The following is a 16978-nucleotide window of genomic DNA, read 5'->3' on the forward strand; positions in this document are numbered from 1 at the left end:
GCGCAACTCAACCAAAAACAAAGCAAAAAAAAAAAAAAAAAAAAAAAAATTCATACCCAAATCACGCGGGAATTTCAAACCATTGCTGAGTTCCCTTGGTCCCTGATGGTCCCGCGCGCTGTCCCTCCCCCCACCCCACGCGGCCGGGAGAGTGGGTCTGTTTCCCGCGTGCAACTGTCCGTTTCGTGCCAATATCCTGTTGCTTCTCAACTTCAGCGAATGGCTACTGTAGCCCCCCAGTCGATACTATTCTGTTACTTGTCTTAAACGCTGAGGAGTTCTGTATTTGAGTTTGTTTTGGCCCCTCTTCACCCTCCCTGTTTCTCTTGCTCAAGCTGCTGTGATTATTGTGAGTCGTTATGCTTCTCTTGTGTGGCACGTAGCGTGAGTGTCGTGCTGGCCACCTTGCCTGCTTGCTGTCTCAGGTGGAGCTCTGGCCCTAAGTCCGGTAGTTACCTTCTATTGATCACCAGCCTGTTTTTCATTCACTGCACGTAGCAGCTAAACGATGTCAATGTTCTAAATTTTTTTCCCTCGTGAATAGAGATAGCAGTCTCATGTGTCTCCTTTTACAAGTCAGTGTTATTTTTTCAAGTAATTAAGAGTAATGACTGTGAATAAATAGCCCCTCGCCCACTCAGTCCTCTTCATCCTGACTTCAGTTGCTGCGATTAGGCAGGCAAGCGTTGGGGTGGCTGACTCGCGCCGCCAACCAGCGGACACAACTCGGGAGGGGTACGGTAGGCCGCCTAGCCCGTGTGGCTAATGCCTCACCATGGGCGTGTTAACGTGAGTGGAGGTGAAGGTTCTGCAGTTTGTCTTCCTTACTCTAAAGTATGAGAGCTCTTGTCTTCAGAGCCACGTTCATCTCCATTATGGAAGGCCTGTATTGGTTGGCCATTGGGATGCGGGTCCTGCCAGACTCACTAAGCCCATTTAATAAGCTTACATCTTCAGGGCTTATTATCTATTTGTTATTAGTCCGTTATCAGCTGTTAACAAGTGTCACTGCATATCATTACAGTGATAGACACAGCGAAACACCACGTCATAAGAATAGGAATCTTAATGCGACAAGCAGAGACGAGGAATGAGGAAGGCCAAAGCTGTGTAAATAAATTTCCTCCTTGATTCGTCAGACATTTATTTCATAAATTTAATCAGATCTCGAAACTTTGCTCACTGATGCTTCCAACAGAAACTTTAAGAAAACAATATATATATATATTTTTTTCTAACTGATCAGAACTCCTCAGCCACGACTGGGTGCAGGAGCACACACCGGCACAGTGCTGTCTGCTGTCCCTTGCGGTGAACAAGGCCTTTGTTGTAGAGACTCATTCAGCTTGATCCAGGACGACAGCGGCAACTGGTGGTGACTCGTGTGTTACGGTGCAGGGACGAGTGAGTGTGCGTAGGGTGTGGCGGGGCGGGGCGGGGCGGGGCTGAGGTAGGGAAAGGGCCGGTATGGGGAGCCTTCAGAGTAACCACTGTCACTGCAGGGGGAATTGTTTAGTCCATTGCTGAATATTCGTCAATGAAGATGATTCCTAACAAGAGAAAACGATGCATTGTATTCAAGAGCTGCCTTAACACACCTAGGACCAGGTAAGGACATCTTCAGTGACGGCTTCGCGTCCCCCGTGGAGCCTGAGATGGATCCTTACCGCAGTCCCTACATGAATGACTACCATTCCCACCCATCACTGGGCCGCTCCCCGGGAGGCAGCGTGAGTCCCCCGCGCCACTCCCAGGGACGGCCTTCCCGCAGCTCCTCCCCAGTGTCTCGCCAGCACTACAGCACACCTGGCCGAGGGTCACCCATGGGTCGCTCGTCGAGGGAAGACAGGGGGTCGCCGCCGCACCACGACTACAACAGCCGCTCCGCTCCGCACTCCTCAGAGTCTCACTCCTACAGGAGGGGGGACACCTCGCCGCCATACTATCGCAGAAGCCTACCAGTCCAGCACGAAGAGAACGGAGGCGCTCCAAGGAGGTCAAAGGTATCACAATAATGTGTCCGTTCACTGTATCAAAAAGTAGCGTTTTGTTCCTGATTCCTGGCGCTGGTCAGGCGAGGACGTGAGTCCTTGGGGTCAGTGCCTGGAAGGAAGGAAACGCTGCTTTAGAGGGAGGCTGTGCCACGTCAGGGATCGTGTTAGGTGTTTGGCGGGAACGTTACTCAAGAAGGAAATTTTCATCATAGGAAGTTGAGAGAATTCTTGCTCAGTTAGAGGACACGGCTTTGTGTAAAAGTAATGGCTTGGTGTGATAATGTAATGACGGATCGATGCTGGTGATGGTGGTTGTGGTGGAAGAGTAGCAACACTAACACAGGTCACCACAGGCCGGGGTGCCGCGGCCCACCAAGGTGAAGCGCTTCCTCCTCACTCGTGATCCCAAGGACCGCAGGATATCGGGTGAGTACCTGCCGCTGAGGCCGCCTGCTTGTTTTGTGTTATTCACCTGTTTAATACTTGCATTTTATGATTCATATGTTATTAGTCTTACATTGTTCTATAATATTACCGTATGGTGCAATCTTTAATGTGCTACTCATCATTCACTTGTATGAGCGAGTGTTGCGCTGATACATCTACACCGGTGAGTCCGTCCTGGCTTGCAGGAAACGGTCTCGGCATGAAGGTAGTGGGAGGGAAGGAGATTCCTGGTACTCGTGGGCGGCTCGGGGCTTACATCGCCCGCCTGCATCCTGGGGGCGTGGCCGAATCTCTGGGGCAGCTCAAGGAGGGAGACTTGCTGCTGGAGTGGAACGGTGTGTCGCTGGTGGACAGGACGTATGAGGAGGTACAGAGCATCGTGACGCAGTCTGTGGACGACCTGGAGGTGGAGATAGTAGTGCGCAGGTGTGTGTGTGTGTGTGTGTGTGTGTGTGTCGCTGTAGCTGAAATTAATAAGTTTCCTGTACTCATAATATGAATTAATTGCATCATGGACATTGATCAACACCAGTATTTTCAGATTCATAATTTTGTCTACCAAGCAAGAAAAGTTTTCACCTTAATATTGGCGGCCGATTCCACAGTGACATCAACATGATCACCGGGGAGCGACTGACTGGCGAGAAATGGCAAGGCCGGGAGAGGGAGCGGGGAGTGTCAGCCTCCTCCACTAACAACTCCAGCCACCACGCCAGCCCTCAGCGTCGCTCTGATCCGCCGATAGACGATCCACTCGACATCAACGGGAATCGGTCGAGTTCCGAAGGTCCTCTAAATGACACAACAGGAAGCAACTCCCAAGAGACAGTCTTCGGCAATGACAGTCACGGGTATGAGAGGGAGCGAGACGGGGCTAGACGCGAGGTCCTTGAAGACTCATCCCATCCAGCCAGTCCCCGCGCCCGCTCCTCCTCCAGGCCCCGCTACTCCAGCAACAGCCCCGACGCCAGACCCCGGCACCCGAGCAGCCCCGGAGCAGAGAGGCCGACCAACCGTGACCTTCGACGCATTAACGATGCTGAGACGTCCGGCGAGGGTGCCCCCCTGTCTGACCGAGGCTCGCCAATTCCCCACACCCCGAGGGAGAGACGCCCCCACAATGGTGAGAGGTTCTGCTTTCATTACAGAATCACTACTTCCCATATTTTTTGTATTAAGTTCATTGTTCTAAAATATCAGTGTTCAAGGATTTTTAAACAGTAATAGAGTATTTCAGAAATTTGCTTCTTATTGCGAGTCAAATATATTTAGCAATGACAGACCACAGAACATATCGTTTGTCACCTTTCCCATATTCTATTATATTTATCTTCTGTCATGAACAGCCAGAAGTAGAGTCCCTCCCGACACAGCGTCTAGGGAGATCACAGCCGAGGGCGGGAGGGCCAGCTCTGAAAGATCAGCCCGACACCGTAGCAGCTCAGCAGGCGGCGGTCGGCGGCTGCCAGATCCAAGGCAAACCAAGGTACTTCCTCTCCCTGTTGCAGAGCAACCTAACACGAGAAAACTATTTTTTTTTTCCTATTCTTCATTCAATAAAATTACTATCACTTGTTTATGACAACTTTAGGCAATAGTCCCTTTAAAGCTGTACTTTTCGAAATGAAAGAAACTGAGCTGGGCACACATTCATAGGGACCGACGACAGCAGTGGCGGCGGCGGCGACACCGACAACGAGAAATCAAGAGCAGCCGATGGGAGAAGTGCAGCTGCAGGTGTGCTACGACTCCCAGGCTGGCATCCTGTACGTGACGGTGCTGCGCGCACGCGGCCTCCACACGGTGCGCGAGGACGGTGATACCCGCCCGGACCCCTTCATAAAGGTGTACCTCCTGCCTGGCCGCAGGTGAGTCTTGCTCACGCCACGCCACGCCATGCCTCCAGCCCCGTGACTTGATGGTTATTGATATCCTTTCATCTATCTGGTCATCGATGTATGTAGATCCCTGATTCTAAGAGTTCCCTTTAGGGGATTGCCACGAATGAAGTGACTCATTTTTTCTTCTTGTCCATATTTCTCCTTGTAAGCCTTTTTAACAGTCTCCTTGTATCCTCTCCACGTTATCTTACATATCTTGTGCATCCATTCGACCGTAGTATTGAAATTTCTCTACTATAAAGCCATTCACTCTTGTGAGATGAAGCTACACCAGAACAATCCCGGTATTTGCTCTTTCGTCCACCTTTGTGTATAGAAAACTTAAGATAACCAAAAAATAACATATAATATTTGAGACACAATTTCCTTAGTCATAACTACATATTCACAAACTCGTAAATGTTCGTGAAGCTCTGCTTTGAAACGCCGAAATAATGAAACTCCTTCCTTCAGCGTGGAGAACCAGCGGCGGACGCGTTACTTCTCCCTGACCAGCAAACCTGAGTGGAACCAAACCATGGTGTACCCCAACTTGCAGCCCGCAGATCTCGCCAAGCGCCACCTGGAGGTCACCGCTTGGAACTATCAGCCAGACAGACCCAACGAGTTCCTGGGCGAGGTTGTGTTGGACCTATCTGGTGAGAAGGAAACCCAGTCAGTTACCGAGGCCTTCATCTATTCAATCCCTCATTCATTCACTCACCCAGTCATCCACTCATTTATTCATTCATTCATTTACTCTCACTCGTTCATTCATTTACTCGCTCAGTCATTCAATCGTCCAATCACTCACTTATTCATTAATTCATTCGGTCCTTCAGTCATACACTTACGCACTCACTCACTCAAGCATTCATTTATTCTTTTACTCATATATTTACTTACTCATCCACTGACTTATGTATGTATAGATCCTGTCACCATTATTGTGGTAAGCCACGAAAGGCTAATTGATTGACTGACGAATTAAAAACAGCAGCAATAGAGTCACTAACTGCTGCTCTTTTGAAGACATTGAACTGAAAAAAAAAATTTGAAAAATTAAATAAAAGAGATATAGGCAACTCAATACTACAAATACAATTTCATGTATGACGTTACATTACCTGACAGTGGAGTTTGTACAGGTAATGAAGAAAACGGGCTAGTGTCTAGATTTTACTTGATTACAAGGCTTATCCTCCATTTTGCACCTATTTGTTATCGATCATTCATCTCTTATGTCACGTGGTAGGTTCATTGCTGGAAAGGCATCGGTCACTCATTCTTCTCACGTGGTATTTGTTGCAGAGCTCGGCCTGATGGACGAGGAGCTCCGGTGGTATCAGCTGCAGGAGTTAGACCGCGAGGACCTTCCCGAACACTTACCAGGTGCTGATTGAAGGGCTAATTATATGTAGGGAAATGAAATATGCATTATAAACTTCTAACTTACGCCTCCACGAATATTGTACTCACGATATCGTACATCGTTAAAAGTACTGTCATGGCAACTTGAGCGTACTGATACATATATTTATTCCCATTTATTGGTGTTAAGTGAAAAGAACTGTGCCTGCTATTATCACATATCATGGAATACACAAGCGTAGTAATACTGCATTGTTATTATAGTAGAATTATCTGTTGTTGTTGTTGTCACTAACTTCACGTGTCCAGAATGAGAGGCTGGCGAAAGTGAGCGGCGGGGGACGTCAGCGCGGCCTTCACGATCCCACGGCACCTCTCTCTCCTGTTTGAATGTCAATGCCTGCAAGAAGGGAACTGAATATACATGCTCTAGAATGGTGCTTCTTTACACTTGCAGGTGAAGATGTGGTGGATTGAAGGTGCACTGTAACTACTGTTTGGAATAAAAGCTACTGTGTCACCCACACTTAGGAAAGGTGTAGTAAAGACTGGAAATGTTTAAACAATATCGTGTACAGTGACATGGCTGAAAGGTAAAAAGGTGTTCGTGTACAGGTAGAGGTTCTTGTTAAGCATTCTCCTTCCTTCACCTGCATACACGTGTGGTGCTGCAAGGTTCCCTCAAGACTGCACCTGCCGTCGCTGTCACCATTCCTCAAGCGCCGCCCTGCCCCAGCCTCGTGGCCCCAACGGAGCCGTGAGTGCGTTTACCAGGCGGCTGCTTTGTGTCTCCCCCACCAGTCCGACCCTCACTCGGCCCGTCATGACAGTTGCTCGTCGAGGGAGTACATCCCACCCTTAAGTTCATTCATACAGAGATGTTGAATACTGTTAAATGTTCAGAGGCTCGTGATGTTTGCTTTTGGCCACACTGTGACTCACTGTGTTGGGGATCAAAGTGGCGGAACCCCACGGCCGCCTCTTCCCGCCCATCCTTCCCACCCCCGGTTAGGACTTATGGTGGTGGACGGCAGTGGGCACCACCACTTGCCTCACCGCCCCTGGCCGAGTGTTCTCCATAACCTGCCTGCGAAGCTTTACGAATTAGATCATTCCGCTCTTAGAGGAAATGAATTGTACAAACTTTTTATGTTTCCGGAATGATCATGTAGCAGGAAAACCCCATCAGTGGTTTATATGCTTGATATTATATATAGAAATTAATACAATCTATTGAAGGAGCATGTCAATTAATGTTGAAGCTGTTTGGAGTTTAAGTGTGCGAGAAACTTGTGGTAGTTGTCAAGAAAGTGTTTTGTCGGGCCTGTGGCCACAACAACACTGAGTCAGGTGGTGTTTTTTCCTTGTCCAAATGAATGGCGCAACAGAACCTTGTGGCCGTTGGAAACACTTGTCAGTCAGTCGGTCAGTTACAGCTTCTCGCTCGTCTTAGTTTTAAGCCTTGGATTATTTTGCGTCAGACTCAGGTTAACGTGTAACCCGCCAGCCGCCAGTACACGCCCATCTAGAGCGGTGTGTGTGGTGTGTGCCTCCCATGCATCCTGTGGAGACAAACTAACGAGGCGCCAGTGTCGTGGCGGTCACCCTGGTGGTGGCCTCACTCAGCTAGGCGGGGCAGCTCAGGGCAGGTACACGGCCCACCACACCTGGCTCACCTGTCCTAGACACCAGCCTATGTACGTGGCAGGTGCACCTAACGGGATCATTATGATAGATAAATGCATTTGTGAGCATTGGTCATAACTTGATAGGATTGTGGAATGTCTTGGAAACGTTAGGAATGCTATGCCACACTCGTATAGGGAATGAGCGGTTTCAATAAGAATTTTAGCCTTTCTCAGTACTCACTCTCTCTCTCTCTCTCTCTCTCTCTCTCTCTCTCTCTCTCTCTCTCTCTCTCTCTCTCTCTCTCTCTCTCTCTCTCTCTCTCTCTCTCTCTCTCTCTCTCTCTCTCTCTCTCACACACACACACACACACACACACACACACACACACACACAAGATAAGAGCAATTTGCAATACATTCCCTTTACATCTCTCGACGCAGCATTCCTGACCATTGCAAGTGTTGTCACAACCTACACATCGTATGAGTAATGCTCTGAAGTATTGTGTGTGAGAATGTACTTGGTGTGCCTCATATACCTTGTGTGTTGTAGTGAGGTGTATGTGCGTGGTGATGATGTAGGGTCTTGGTGTAGCCTTGTTAATGTAAAGGGAGCGGGTACGAGCCTCGCCTCACCTTTCTGACACAAAGAGGGAAGTCAGAAGATTATTATATATATGTATATGTATTGCCACCTTCCCTAAACTGATAGCAAAACCAGTAAGCATTATATGAACCATGTAAGGCTTTGTGCTGTGTAATCCGTGTTATTCTTGTGTTAATAATCAAAATTTAGTGTGAGAGTGTGTGGTGCACGTGTGTGTTCCCTTCTCCTTGAGTGTCCTCGGTGTCCAACTCACTCGTTGCCTAATATCACAGGAGACTGAATTTTGATGTTTTGTTCACGCAGGTTCACGGATTTGAGTAAGGTGGTGGACCTCAGGTGCTGAACATGTGGTCGTGCGAGGTGTTCAGTCAACGTAACAGTGTATGTGGTTGACAAGTTGTATATTTTGTCTGAGGCGGAGAGGCAGCAGCAGCTCATCTGTGAGAGACCAGCAAACCTTCCTCCCGCGAGACAAATGGTCCAGAACGTGCTGCTTGATGACAAGGCACACATCACTCACATCACGTTTTCTGTGCTGAACGTTGCAGCCGCCAGCCACCTTATTTGTAGTATTGCGTGGTGTGCGGTGGATTGTTACTGGGAGAATCTTTTGTAGGATAGTCGACTACTTTTACCTTGTTCCTGGTGTGAAATTTAATTCTTTGAGTCGAGTTAGTTGCATTTTGTATGAGTTCAGTAACTCCGTGGTTGTGTTCGTTATGGTTGTGTTTGCAATACTGCTTCACTTTTGGTAGTTTGGTGCCGCGGGAGTGAGAGGCGAGACTGGGCATATCTGTAACAAAGTCAAGGCCCATCACTACCTCGTCACGTGCTTGGTTTTGGTGTGGTACTCTGTGGTGGCTTTCCTTTACGTTCTAAGGTCACTCCGTGTCCTCTCCTTTGTGTCAAAGTCCTGTGATGGTGACAGACTTTGTCGAGATTTTGTCCATGATCACCTTGCTAATCTTTCGTGGCAAGTCCTGTTCCCTGTCTTCCATGGTCGGTGCGGCGTCGTCCTGGAGTGTCTGAGGAGTAAATACCACATTGTTATCTCACGCACAGCGAGCCTCGGCCTCCAGGGTGAACACCTCAGGCTGCCGGCGCGGCCGTGGTCCACTCACATGCCAAGGTGTCCACTGCCTCCCTGGAAGTGTTTGTCTCACGCCCCCCCCCCAAAAAAAAAAAAAAAAAAAAAATTACAAGACAGATTTCAGGGACAGTTTTCTTCCGGTATGATTCCTATCTTTCACTTCATAGTAATCAAAGTGTGTGTTGTCTTAGCTTGTCCCGTAAATATGTTGTGATTTGGTAGTTACTCGTCTTAGTTGGTTTGTGTTGCTTTGCCAGGAATAAAGCAATACATTTTGCTATAGCAAGTTATTTATGTAATTTCTCGGCTACTACGTAGCAGTATGAACATTCCCCAGCGGCGCCTGGCAGCGGGGAGCTGTCTGATAAGACGATAGAACCATGTCGGACATGAAGGTCTTGCCTCTCCAGCAGGGACTCACCGAGACCCTTATGAATGTGCGACACGTGGCTGAAACGATGGAGGAACTACCGAGGCATGCGTTCATGAAATATAATGCAAGGATTGGGCGTTATTTATTTTTATGTGTCAGAAACATTGGCTATGGAAAACAAGAAAAAAAAAATAACCTGATCAAATGCCATTCCCAAAAAGAAAATAAGAGTAGAAAAAGTTGAGAGAAAAAGCTAATCAGTTTTCCTGATGTGTCTTGACACTTTTTCTCTTGAAAGAGTTCAAGTCGTAAGCTGGAGGAAATAAAAAAAAAAAAAAAAACAGATAAAGGACCAGAGTTTGTTCCCACTTTGTACCCACACATGAGGAGATTCAACTCACACAATCCTCCTAAATATAATGAAGCCAGAAGCTTTACTTCTCATCGATTCTTTCCCTATAGCTGGCTGTCTAGATTTTCACAGCTGCGATGCTGCAATGTCCCTACTGTCTTCGACCTTCGTTAAATTTTCTGAACATGCTAAATGCATGCCTCGCCTCCTCCCACTGTGTCGCTGCACAAGACTTTCTACTTATTCCCACCCCTATGTATTCTGTCCACTTTACTAATGCTAGAATTAATCAATATCTTTGCTCTTTTATTCCTTTTTTTTGTATATTTTGAAACTTTTTTTTTTATTATTTCCACTTGACTCTGACTTGAAGGGTTTTATGAGAGAAGTGTCAAGACACTCCAAGAACTAAAGTGACCATCTCTCTCATCCTGTTTCTTTTTGGGAACGGCACTGTGACCCGGTTTTTTTTATTCATCCTTTTGCACTTATATATATATATATATATATATATATATATATATATATATATATATATATATATATATATATTACACTTACACACACACACACACACACACACACACACACACACAAACACACACGATAATGTAGTAAGTAACATGCACAGCGTACCGTGGTTCCAGAATTTATTTTTACCTTCATTAAAAACAGTGATTCTCGTTGTATGATTTGATGTTTTCTGTGAGTTACTTTCCCAGGCGGGAGTGCCACGCTTCTCTCGCGCCGCCCGGGCACACCCAGGCGGCGGGCGGCTCCGGTGCTCCATTCTCACTTCACAAATGTTTCATCATTATACACGCGACTGTTACCTTCTGCCTTCATGAATTAAGTGTATAGAGTTAATGTTAATGTAAATCACAGTTTCAGCAGACAACACAGTGCTGGTGGTGATGTTGATAGTACACGTAGTGTGGTAGAAATTTTATGTCAAACTACATTACATAGGTGTGCACGTTAGTAGTTCCCCAGGAATTGTTACCTGTATTTTGGGGCGAGCCCACATGTGGCAGCCCGACCCTCTTCAGCAGCCCTCCGCCAGACAGCGAGGCCAAGTACACAAGCTCCCTCTGTCGGCTTCCGTCTGGACTCACAAATTCTGTCTGTCACGCATTACCCCTGCCAGAACCGGCTGCCTGAGTGCCACGCACAGGCGAAGACAAAGTGAGCTGCAGTGGACACTTGTCTTTTCCTTCGTCTTTACCCTTTCGAATTCTCCCACAGATGAGACACATTTGCTGTGCAATGGATGACTGAATGCGCGACACGAAACATACGTATGTAAATGTTAGTTCTCAGGTTCCCCGATACACGTTTCCTACGCCTTTGCCTTGCCTTGCCCTACCTCCTTGTCGCTCAGTCCTCGACAGCCTTACACCTCCTTGGTGACCAGGCCATGCACCACCCACCCACAGCGAACCAGGCTTTGTGCTGCTAACACACACACACACACACACACACACACACACACACACAGACAAGAAGAGGGGTTACAGTAACCACTATTAACACAGAAATTAATGTTATAAAAAGGAATCAGTTGGTCATATATTTCTATGTGATATACAAGGTTCGATCCTGCTGCCTTCCTGCTACTTAACATGGCTTGCTCTTGGAGGCAACGAGAAAGGGATCTATCTACGTAGCTGCGCCGTTGCTAGCAATGTTCGATCCACCTTCTGCATTACTGCCGCACGCCCACCTCTTCCCTTCCTTGACTGGTGGAAGTTTGTGAAAAAAATATTGATAATTAGACGCGTGAGGCAACTTGAAGCTCTCGGAAAGAAAAGCTATTAATACTCTTGTCTCCTTTCTTACGCAGCCTTTCCCTTGTGGCTTAGTGGTAAACCGTTGTGCTTGAATCCTGCTCGTTTTTTAATAATTTCAGCTCATGTGCATGAAATTATGGGAGAGCTCATGAGTAACTAAGCCTAAGGCAGGTCTTACGTCACACTTGATCTCCGTTTTCTATGACGTGTATTAGAGAAAACTTCTATGAGGGCTATCGTTTTTCCCCTCACGCTCTCACCTTCCTGTCACTCTATTATCACTCATCGTCAGTCGGCAGATGGGAAATGCAGTAGCGGCCATATTGTTAGAGTGAAAGGAAGGACATCAGTGCTTAGAGAGCTGTTCCTTCCCTTCTCAAGAAAGTTGCAGGACGACCAACACCATTCCAACATTATCGTGCCTCCAGCAGCCAACAGTGTTTATCTCTTGCTGTCCCATCTATATATATATATATATATATATATATATATATATATATATATATATATATATATATATATATATATATATATATATATATATATATATATCCTTTATTTTTTTTGTTTGCTACGTGATCATCATATTGAAATACTGTGGAAGACACGAAATCCTTTGAATGCCTTACTAGGGAATTGGCTGCCCTGGCAGTGGGTGGAGCCGAGCTGGGGTGAAGCAGAGTTGTGAGGTTTTACTATACTGTACACGGCCGTCATTGTACCGTTGCTGTTAAAACCCTCATACAGATCAATGAAAATAATAAATACTTCACGCATGATGTCGACTTTATTTACCTCAAAACAAGCAAAAAACATAAAAACTAAGCTTTCCTAACTATCCCTCCGTTCGGTTTTTTGCCTCGAAGCTCTGATCTCAGCTGAAACAGAGCCTCGAGGTAAGCGAGGCATCCCCACCGCTGTCCTGAGCTGTGAGAGAAGTCGAGTTCCTGCCGCTCTTCTCGCTCAGAAAACTGTATTTTGTGTGTTGCTTTACGGCAAACAAACCACCCACCAGGACTAATAAGGAAGTCTTTTCTACAGTACTGTGCGAAAGATTACCCAACTTGTGTGATCGTGATAAGTGACGATGATGTGATTGATCCTTACAGGGTGTCGCAGTGAAAGCTGGTCCTCGTTCTCATTTTCTTCGTCTTCCTCGCGGCAAACCACATCGTCACAGGTAAGGTGTCCTTTATGCTTGGTGTTCGCGGGTAAAAAAAAAAAAAAATAAGTAAATAAATAAAAATATCAGAGGAAAGTGTAGGCAGAGAAAAGGCAGAATGTGTGAGGTGAGTGGTGGACAGAAAAGAACCAAAGCGGTTCTTCTTGATAGCAAGTGTTACGAACAATACATATTATGTATGAAACACTGTGCCTTGCTGTAAATGTGGAAATCTTTTGGGTAAGAGCCTGATGTAGCTGTAATAGGCTTCAGAATGTGCTGTGTCTTGGATTTTTTCAGACCATGGAACCCAATACCACTCCACCAACTGAACTAACTGGGTTCGTGTTTGTTTACAGGCAGAGCACTCGTGCGCATGCGCCAGAGTCCATGACGTATTATGACGTGTGTGACGTCACGTTCTTTTCAGCCAATAACTATTAACTTCTGCATTTCTGGCTGATGGCAAGATAGCACTTTATCCTGTACCATCAGTAGACAGGAGGGAACCACTTGCTGTAGGATGTGGACTCGTATGAATGTGGCTCCTATCGTGACCGAGTCGAATAAATGCGATTACTATTATTGAAATTCTAATGTAAAACTGCATTTGTGAGATCTATTGTGAAGAATTACCTTATCAGAGACTGAGGGACGCCAAGAAATGGAGTGAGGTTGGCTGGTGGAAAGTCAGCAGGATATTGCGTGTCAGGTGGAGAGGCAGGGAGAAGTGGTGCAAGGAGGGATAGATAACAATGAAGGATATTGAGGGCGAGGGAAGGGGACCGTGGCTGCTTATCAGTATAGGATTAAGTTAATATATCAACTTGTCGTGCCGTGATCCGTACTGACGAAAATCAAGGTGAGGACCGTTGAGGTAACAAATTTCAAATTTATCTAGCACACACACACACACACACACACACACACACACACACACACACACACAGTTAACACGCCTCTCAGTGGATATCCTTACGTAACTGATGAAAATATAGTTGACAAGCTATTAAGTTAATGAATATAAGCTATCATACCAGACGATCAAGAGTCAATATTGCTTGATAATTTTTCATAAGACGAAGAATACGTCCTCCCAACTGTCGGCTATGGAGCAAAAAAAAAAAAAAGCTCGTTAATGAAAAAAAAAAATATAAGTAAAATAAATAAATAAATAAAATATGAAAGGAAGAAAAGCTATTTTATTTTATTCTTGCTTCGTTGAAACAGTTTAGCTGCATTTGGTACAGAATAGGATGTTCGTCTGTTTAATAGTGAGAGAGTGGAAGGAAGGGACATATGGAGGGAGAGAATTTGTCCTGAATACCCTCAAAAAGATCGTTTATTATGTTTTTTTTTTTTTCATCCATTCACATCGGAAAGGCGAATCCATAAGAAAAGCTATAATGAGAGAAGAGTTGGGATGGGAGATACTTTATTGAAACGCTGCCGCTCTGGGTGGAGAAACACACATGCAGTTGACACTTGCACTGGCGGGAGGTGCTGGAGGCTGAAGAGCAGCAGCGCACCGGACGAAGGTTATGCCATACACCGAGTAAGAGAAATGACTTTATTTATAGAGCAAAATTTACATTTAGACAAAAAGCTGAATGAAGACCGTGAGTGTGAAGATAACGTTTAGTGACGGGGCCTCTCAGGTGGTGCTCTGCTCCCCGCCACCTGACTGAGGCGGCGGCGCTTCCGGAGGAGAAATTAATCTGGCGGCACAACACTTTCCCTCACGTTATCCTAAGAGTGTGGGCTGGCTCGCCCCCTCGGTGGGAAACAGTCCTCAGGGGCCGATAAAAGGCGCGTTTAGGAGCTATGGAAACAGTACCCCGTTTGAGACTGACACATGCACGCACATGTAAACTGGTTGTCGTGTTCCGCTCGACTACTAGTGGAACACAGTACAGTACTCCTATATGGAACAAACACTCACTAACACACTCGCGCCTTGTCTGGCTGCCACGGCGGCCTGCGGGAGGAGTGATGCGGGGGAGGTGTGAGGGAGGATGGCCCCGCCGCAGCCTGGCACGCCTTGTCCTCACACTGGCACTGAGACACGAATGGCGATGGTGTCCTTACTGCCTATACGCACCTATATCTGTTTAGATCATCTGAGTACCTATATGCAGCTCCCTAATAGTCTACAAACTAGAAGCCATTTGTGCCAAAATAGGCTTGGTAATGTGAACCTTGAAATGGATGAAAATGTTGCATCGATTCGTAGAATTTTTTTTGTTTAAAGTTTACAGATGCCCGAACGAAATATTAAAGTTGGATGGCAGATCAATGCCATGAAATATAAGAATCTGATCTAAACATTCGAGTACGTAATTTACATATAGCATACGTTATGTTACAAAGCAGACAAATTGAGTATTGTATTTTACCATGACCAGTGAGTTATTGCAGGGTGCACCTTGATTACAGACTCTCAGCGCAGGCCAGTCCTGCTTGCTTGGTCACCTGTACGTCTAACAAGCCTTCACTCACCAGATCGCTTCCCGCCAATTCGGATCAAGCACTATTAAGCATGAAGAACGTTCGCTTTCTGTTCAGCCCAAGCATCGTGGCGAGCCTGCAGGGCATCGAGGCTAGCTCGATATGCTCGCACATGCTGTGGTGAGCGGTGGGTCATCCCAGAACACCTCAGCCGGACACGAACAGGCCTGACCTCCTGGTGCATGGCCAGGTCCACTCAGGGTCATGACGTGACCACCGTGGAGGCTGAGCCAGGTGGCGGCCGTCACGCGAGTCTGACAAGCACCGCCTGTTAAGAACTTGCACTTTATGGGCTATCTGGAATCCTTAGTTCCTTGGCCTTCTCTGTCCTCTTTTTTCCTCCCCGCCCTAATTATTTCGACTCTAGATCCTTCACCGTCTCTTTCTCTTTTCTTTCCTCGCAGCCTTCACTCCGCCACGCCCTCGACCAGCCCGGCGCCACGACCTGGGCGGTCGGCGTGGCCTCGTCACACCTCAGCTGGCCACGTCCTGGAATTTTTTACTGGAAGAGCAATTTTAACGAACGAACGTGTTTTTTCCCCGAAGGTCCATCAGCTTTATCGCTTTCAACAAATATTTTAAATTCCTTTGCATATATCCGTGGCATTAAATGCTTAATGCAACATTTAACTGATTGATCGATAAAAAAAATCGTCCAGTATGATGCTCGATATATTTTGTCTTCGTAGTCAAGCGTGTCAAACTTTGGCACTGATTTGCATAAAGGGACTATTACCCAACACTGAAATGATTACCGTCTCATAACACCTTGGAGCTGTGGGTGTGCACTAGGCTTTAGAATAGAAAACTGTAAGCCAAAGCAAAGTATATATTCTCCCAGTCGAGTGTGAGGCTATTGTGGTGGGGAACGTATTGCCACGGAACTAGCGGTGACTAGCGGCAACTAATTAGCTGAGCCGTGTACTCCATCCCCTCGAGCGGCGCTTTGCATTCCGTCCCCAAGCTGGGTGCGGTGTGGCTTCTGGTCAGCCTCGGGGAGGGCACAGTAGTGAGGATGAGTCCCTGGTCACGTGCTGCAGTGAGTGCAGGATGAGTTCCAAGCTGTGTCATGCTGACAGCAAACAGGCAGTGGTGAGCCGCAGCACACGAGTGCTGGACTCCAGCTGTGGTGTGATGGAGAGGCGTCCTTTAATGCTTGTCACAAAGAACCTTGGCCTGCTGGCCGGGCTCCGCCATGCTGTGTTTGGAATATTACCGAAAGTCATTTATCATTCCCGGAGATTCCATGTTAAGGCGTGGTCGACACCTCGGAGAGCCGGCACTGCCTACGGTAGCCTGAAACGATCTGAGTGCCTTATATCTTGCGTCTGTGACCTGTGGCACAGTTGACACAGCCCCAGGCAGGTGGTGCACGACTAACCTAGGCATCGCTGGCCTGCCGCGACTTCCCTGCTACTTTGACCGTACGCAATATAAAGTGAATATATTATGCTACTTCGTAGAACCTAGAAGTTAACGTTGTAAATGAATCACGTACATAATCTACCATAAAACTTAAATTGTATGTACAAATTGTACAACTTTTGTTTTGATATGCTGTTGCAGTTACTCATGTTGCTGACATGACGTGTCAGCACTAAACAGCGGAAGATACGTAGCCGCTCACAGGAGACCGATTTGGGCGGAGGTTGACTCGCTCCGCCCGCATAGTGAGGAGACGATGTGGTGGTGATGGTGATGGTGTGGGGAGGGGAGGGGAAATAGGTGACAGTGGAAGTTGGGCCGCATTACATTATTATGGTAATTTTCAATATG

The 16978-nt window shown here is 46.7% G+C and overlaps 2 protein-coding genes across 4 annotated transcripts in view; one reads left to right on the plus strand and one right to left on the minus strand.

Moving 5' to 3' along the window:
• The first annotated feature begins 43 nt into the window (after positions 1-43).
• On the plus strand, positions 44-12311 carry LOC135099662 (protein piccolo-like). Of its 2 annotated transcripts, none has more exons than XM_064002102.1 (9): positions 44-2003; positions 2348-2420; positions 2627-2867; positions 3047-3564; positions 3788-3927; positions 4098-4309; positions 4796-4980; positions 5633-5713; positions 6002-12311. In XM_064002102.1, exons 1-9 carry the CDS (start codon positions 1656-1658, stop codon positions 6004-6006), a joined length of 1803 nt encoding a protein of 600 aa, XP_063858172.1. In that variant the 5' UTR covers positions 44-1655; the 3' UTR covers positions 6007-12311. The 2 variants fall into 2 exon arrangements, with proteins under 2 accessions (XP_063858172.1, XP_063858163.1); XM_064002093.1 differs by having other exon boundaries at positions 6150-12311.
• Positions 12312-14250: 1939 nt separating this feature from the next.
• The window catches only part of LOC135099694 (potassium voltage-gated channel protein Shal-like), a 35075-nt gene continuing 32347 nt past the window's right edge, over positions 14251-16978 (minus strand). For both annotated transcript variants that reach the window (XM_064002115.1, XM_064002123.1), the window contains one exon: positions 14251-16978. This exon is cut by the window's right edge and continues 4357 nt beyond it. The gene's annotated coding sequence lies outside the window, so the exon portion shown is untranslated.

The sequence above is a fragment of the Scylla paramamosain genome, chromosome 1 (genome assembly GCF_035594125.1).
Source record: "Scylla paramamosain isolate STU-SP2022 chromosome 1, ASM3559412v1, whole genome shotgun sequence".
Classification (NCBI taxonomy): Eukaryota; Metazoa; Arthropoda; class Malacostraca; order Decapoda; family Portunidae; genus Scylla; species Scylla paramamosain.

What these genes read in the sequence shown, in the direction of transcription:
- LOC135099662 (XM_064002093.1), top strand. Translation starts at nt 1,656, where the DNA reads ATGGATCCTTACCGCAGTCCCTACATGAATGACTACCATTCCCACCCA. An exon ending in GCGCTCCAAGGAGGTCAAAG is followed by an intron (nt 2,004 to 2,347) that starts GTATCACAATAA and finishes AGGTCACCACAG; the next exon opens with GCCGGGGTGCCGCGGCCCAC. An exon ending in TACCTCCTGCCTGGCCGCAG is followed by an intron (nt 4,310 to 4,795) that starts GTGAGTCTTGCT and finishes TCCTTCCTTCAG; the next exon opens with CGTGGAGAACCAGCGGCGGA.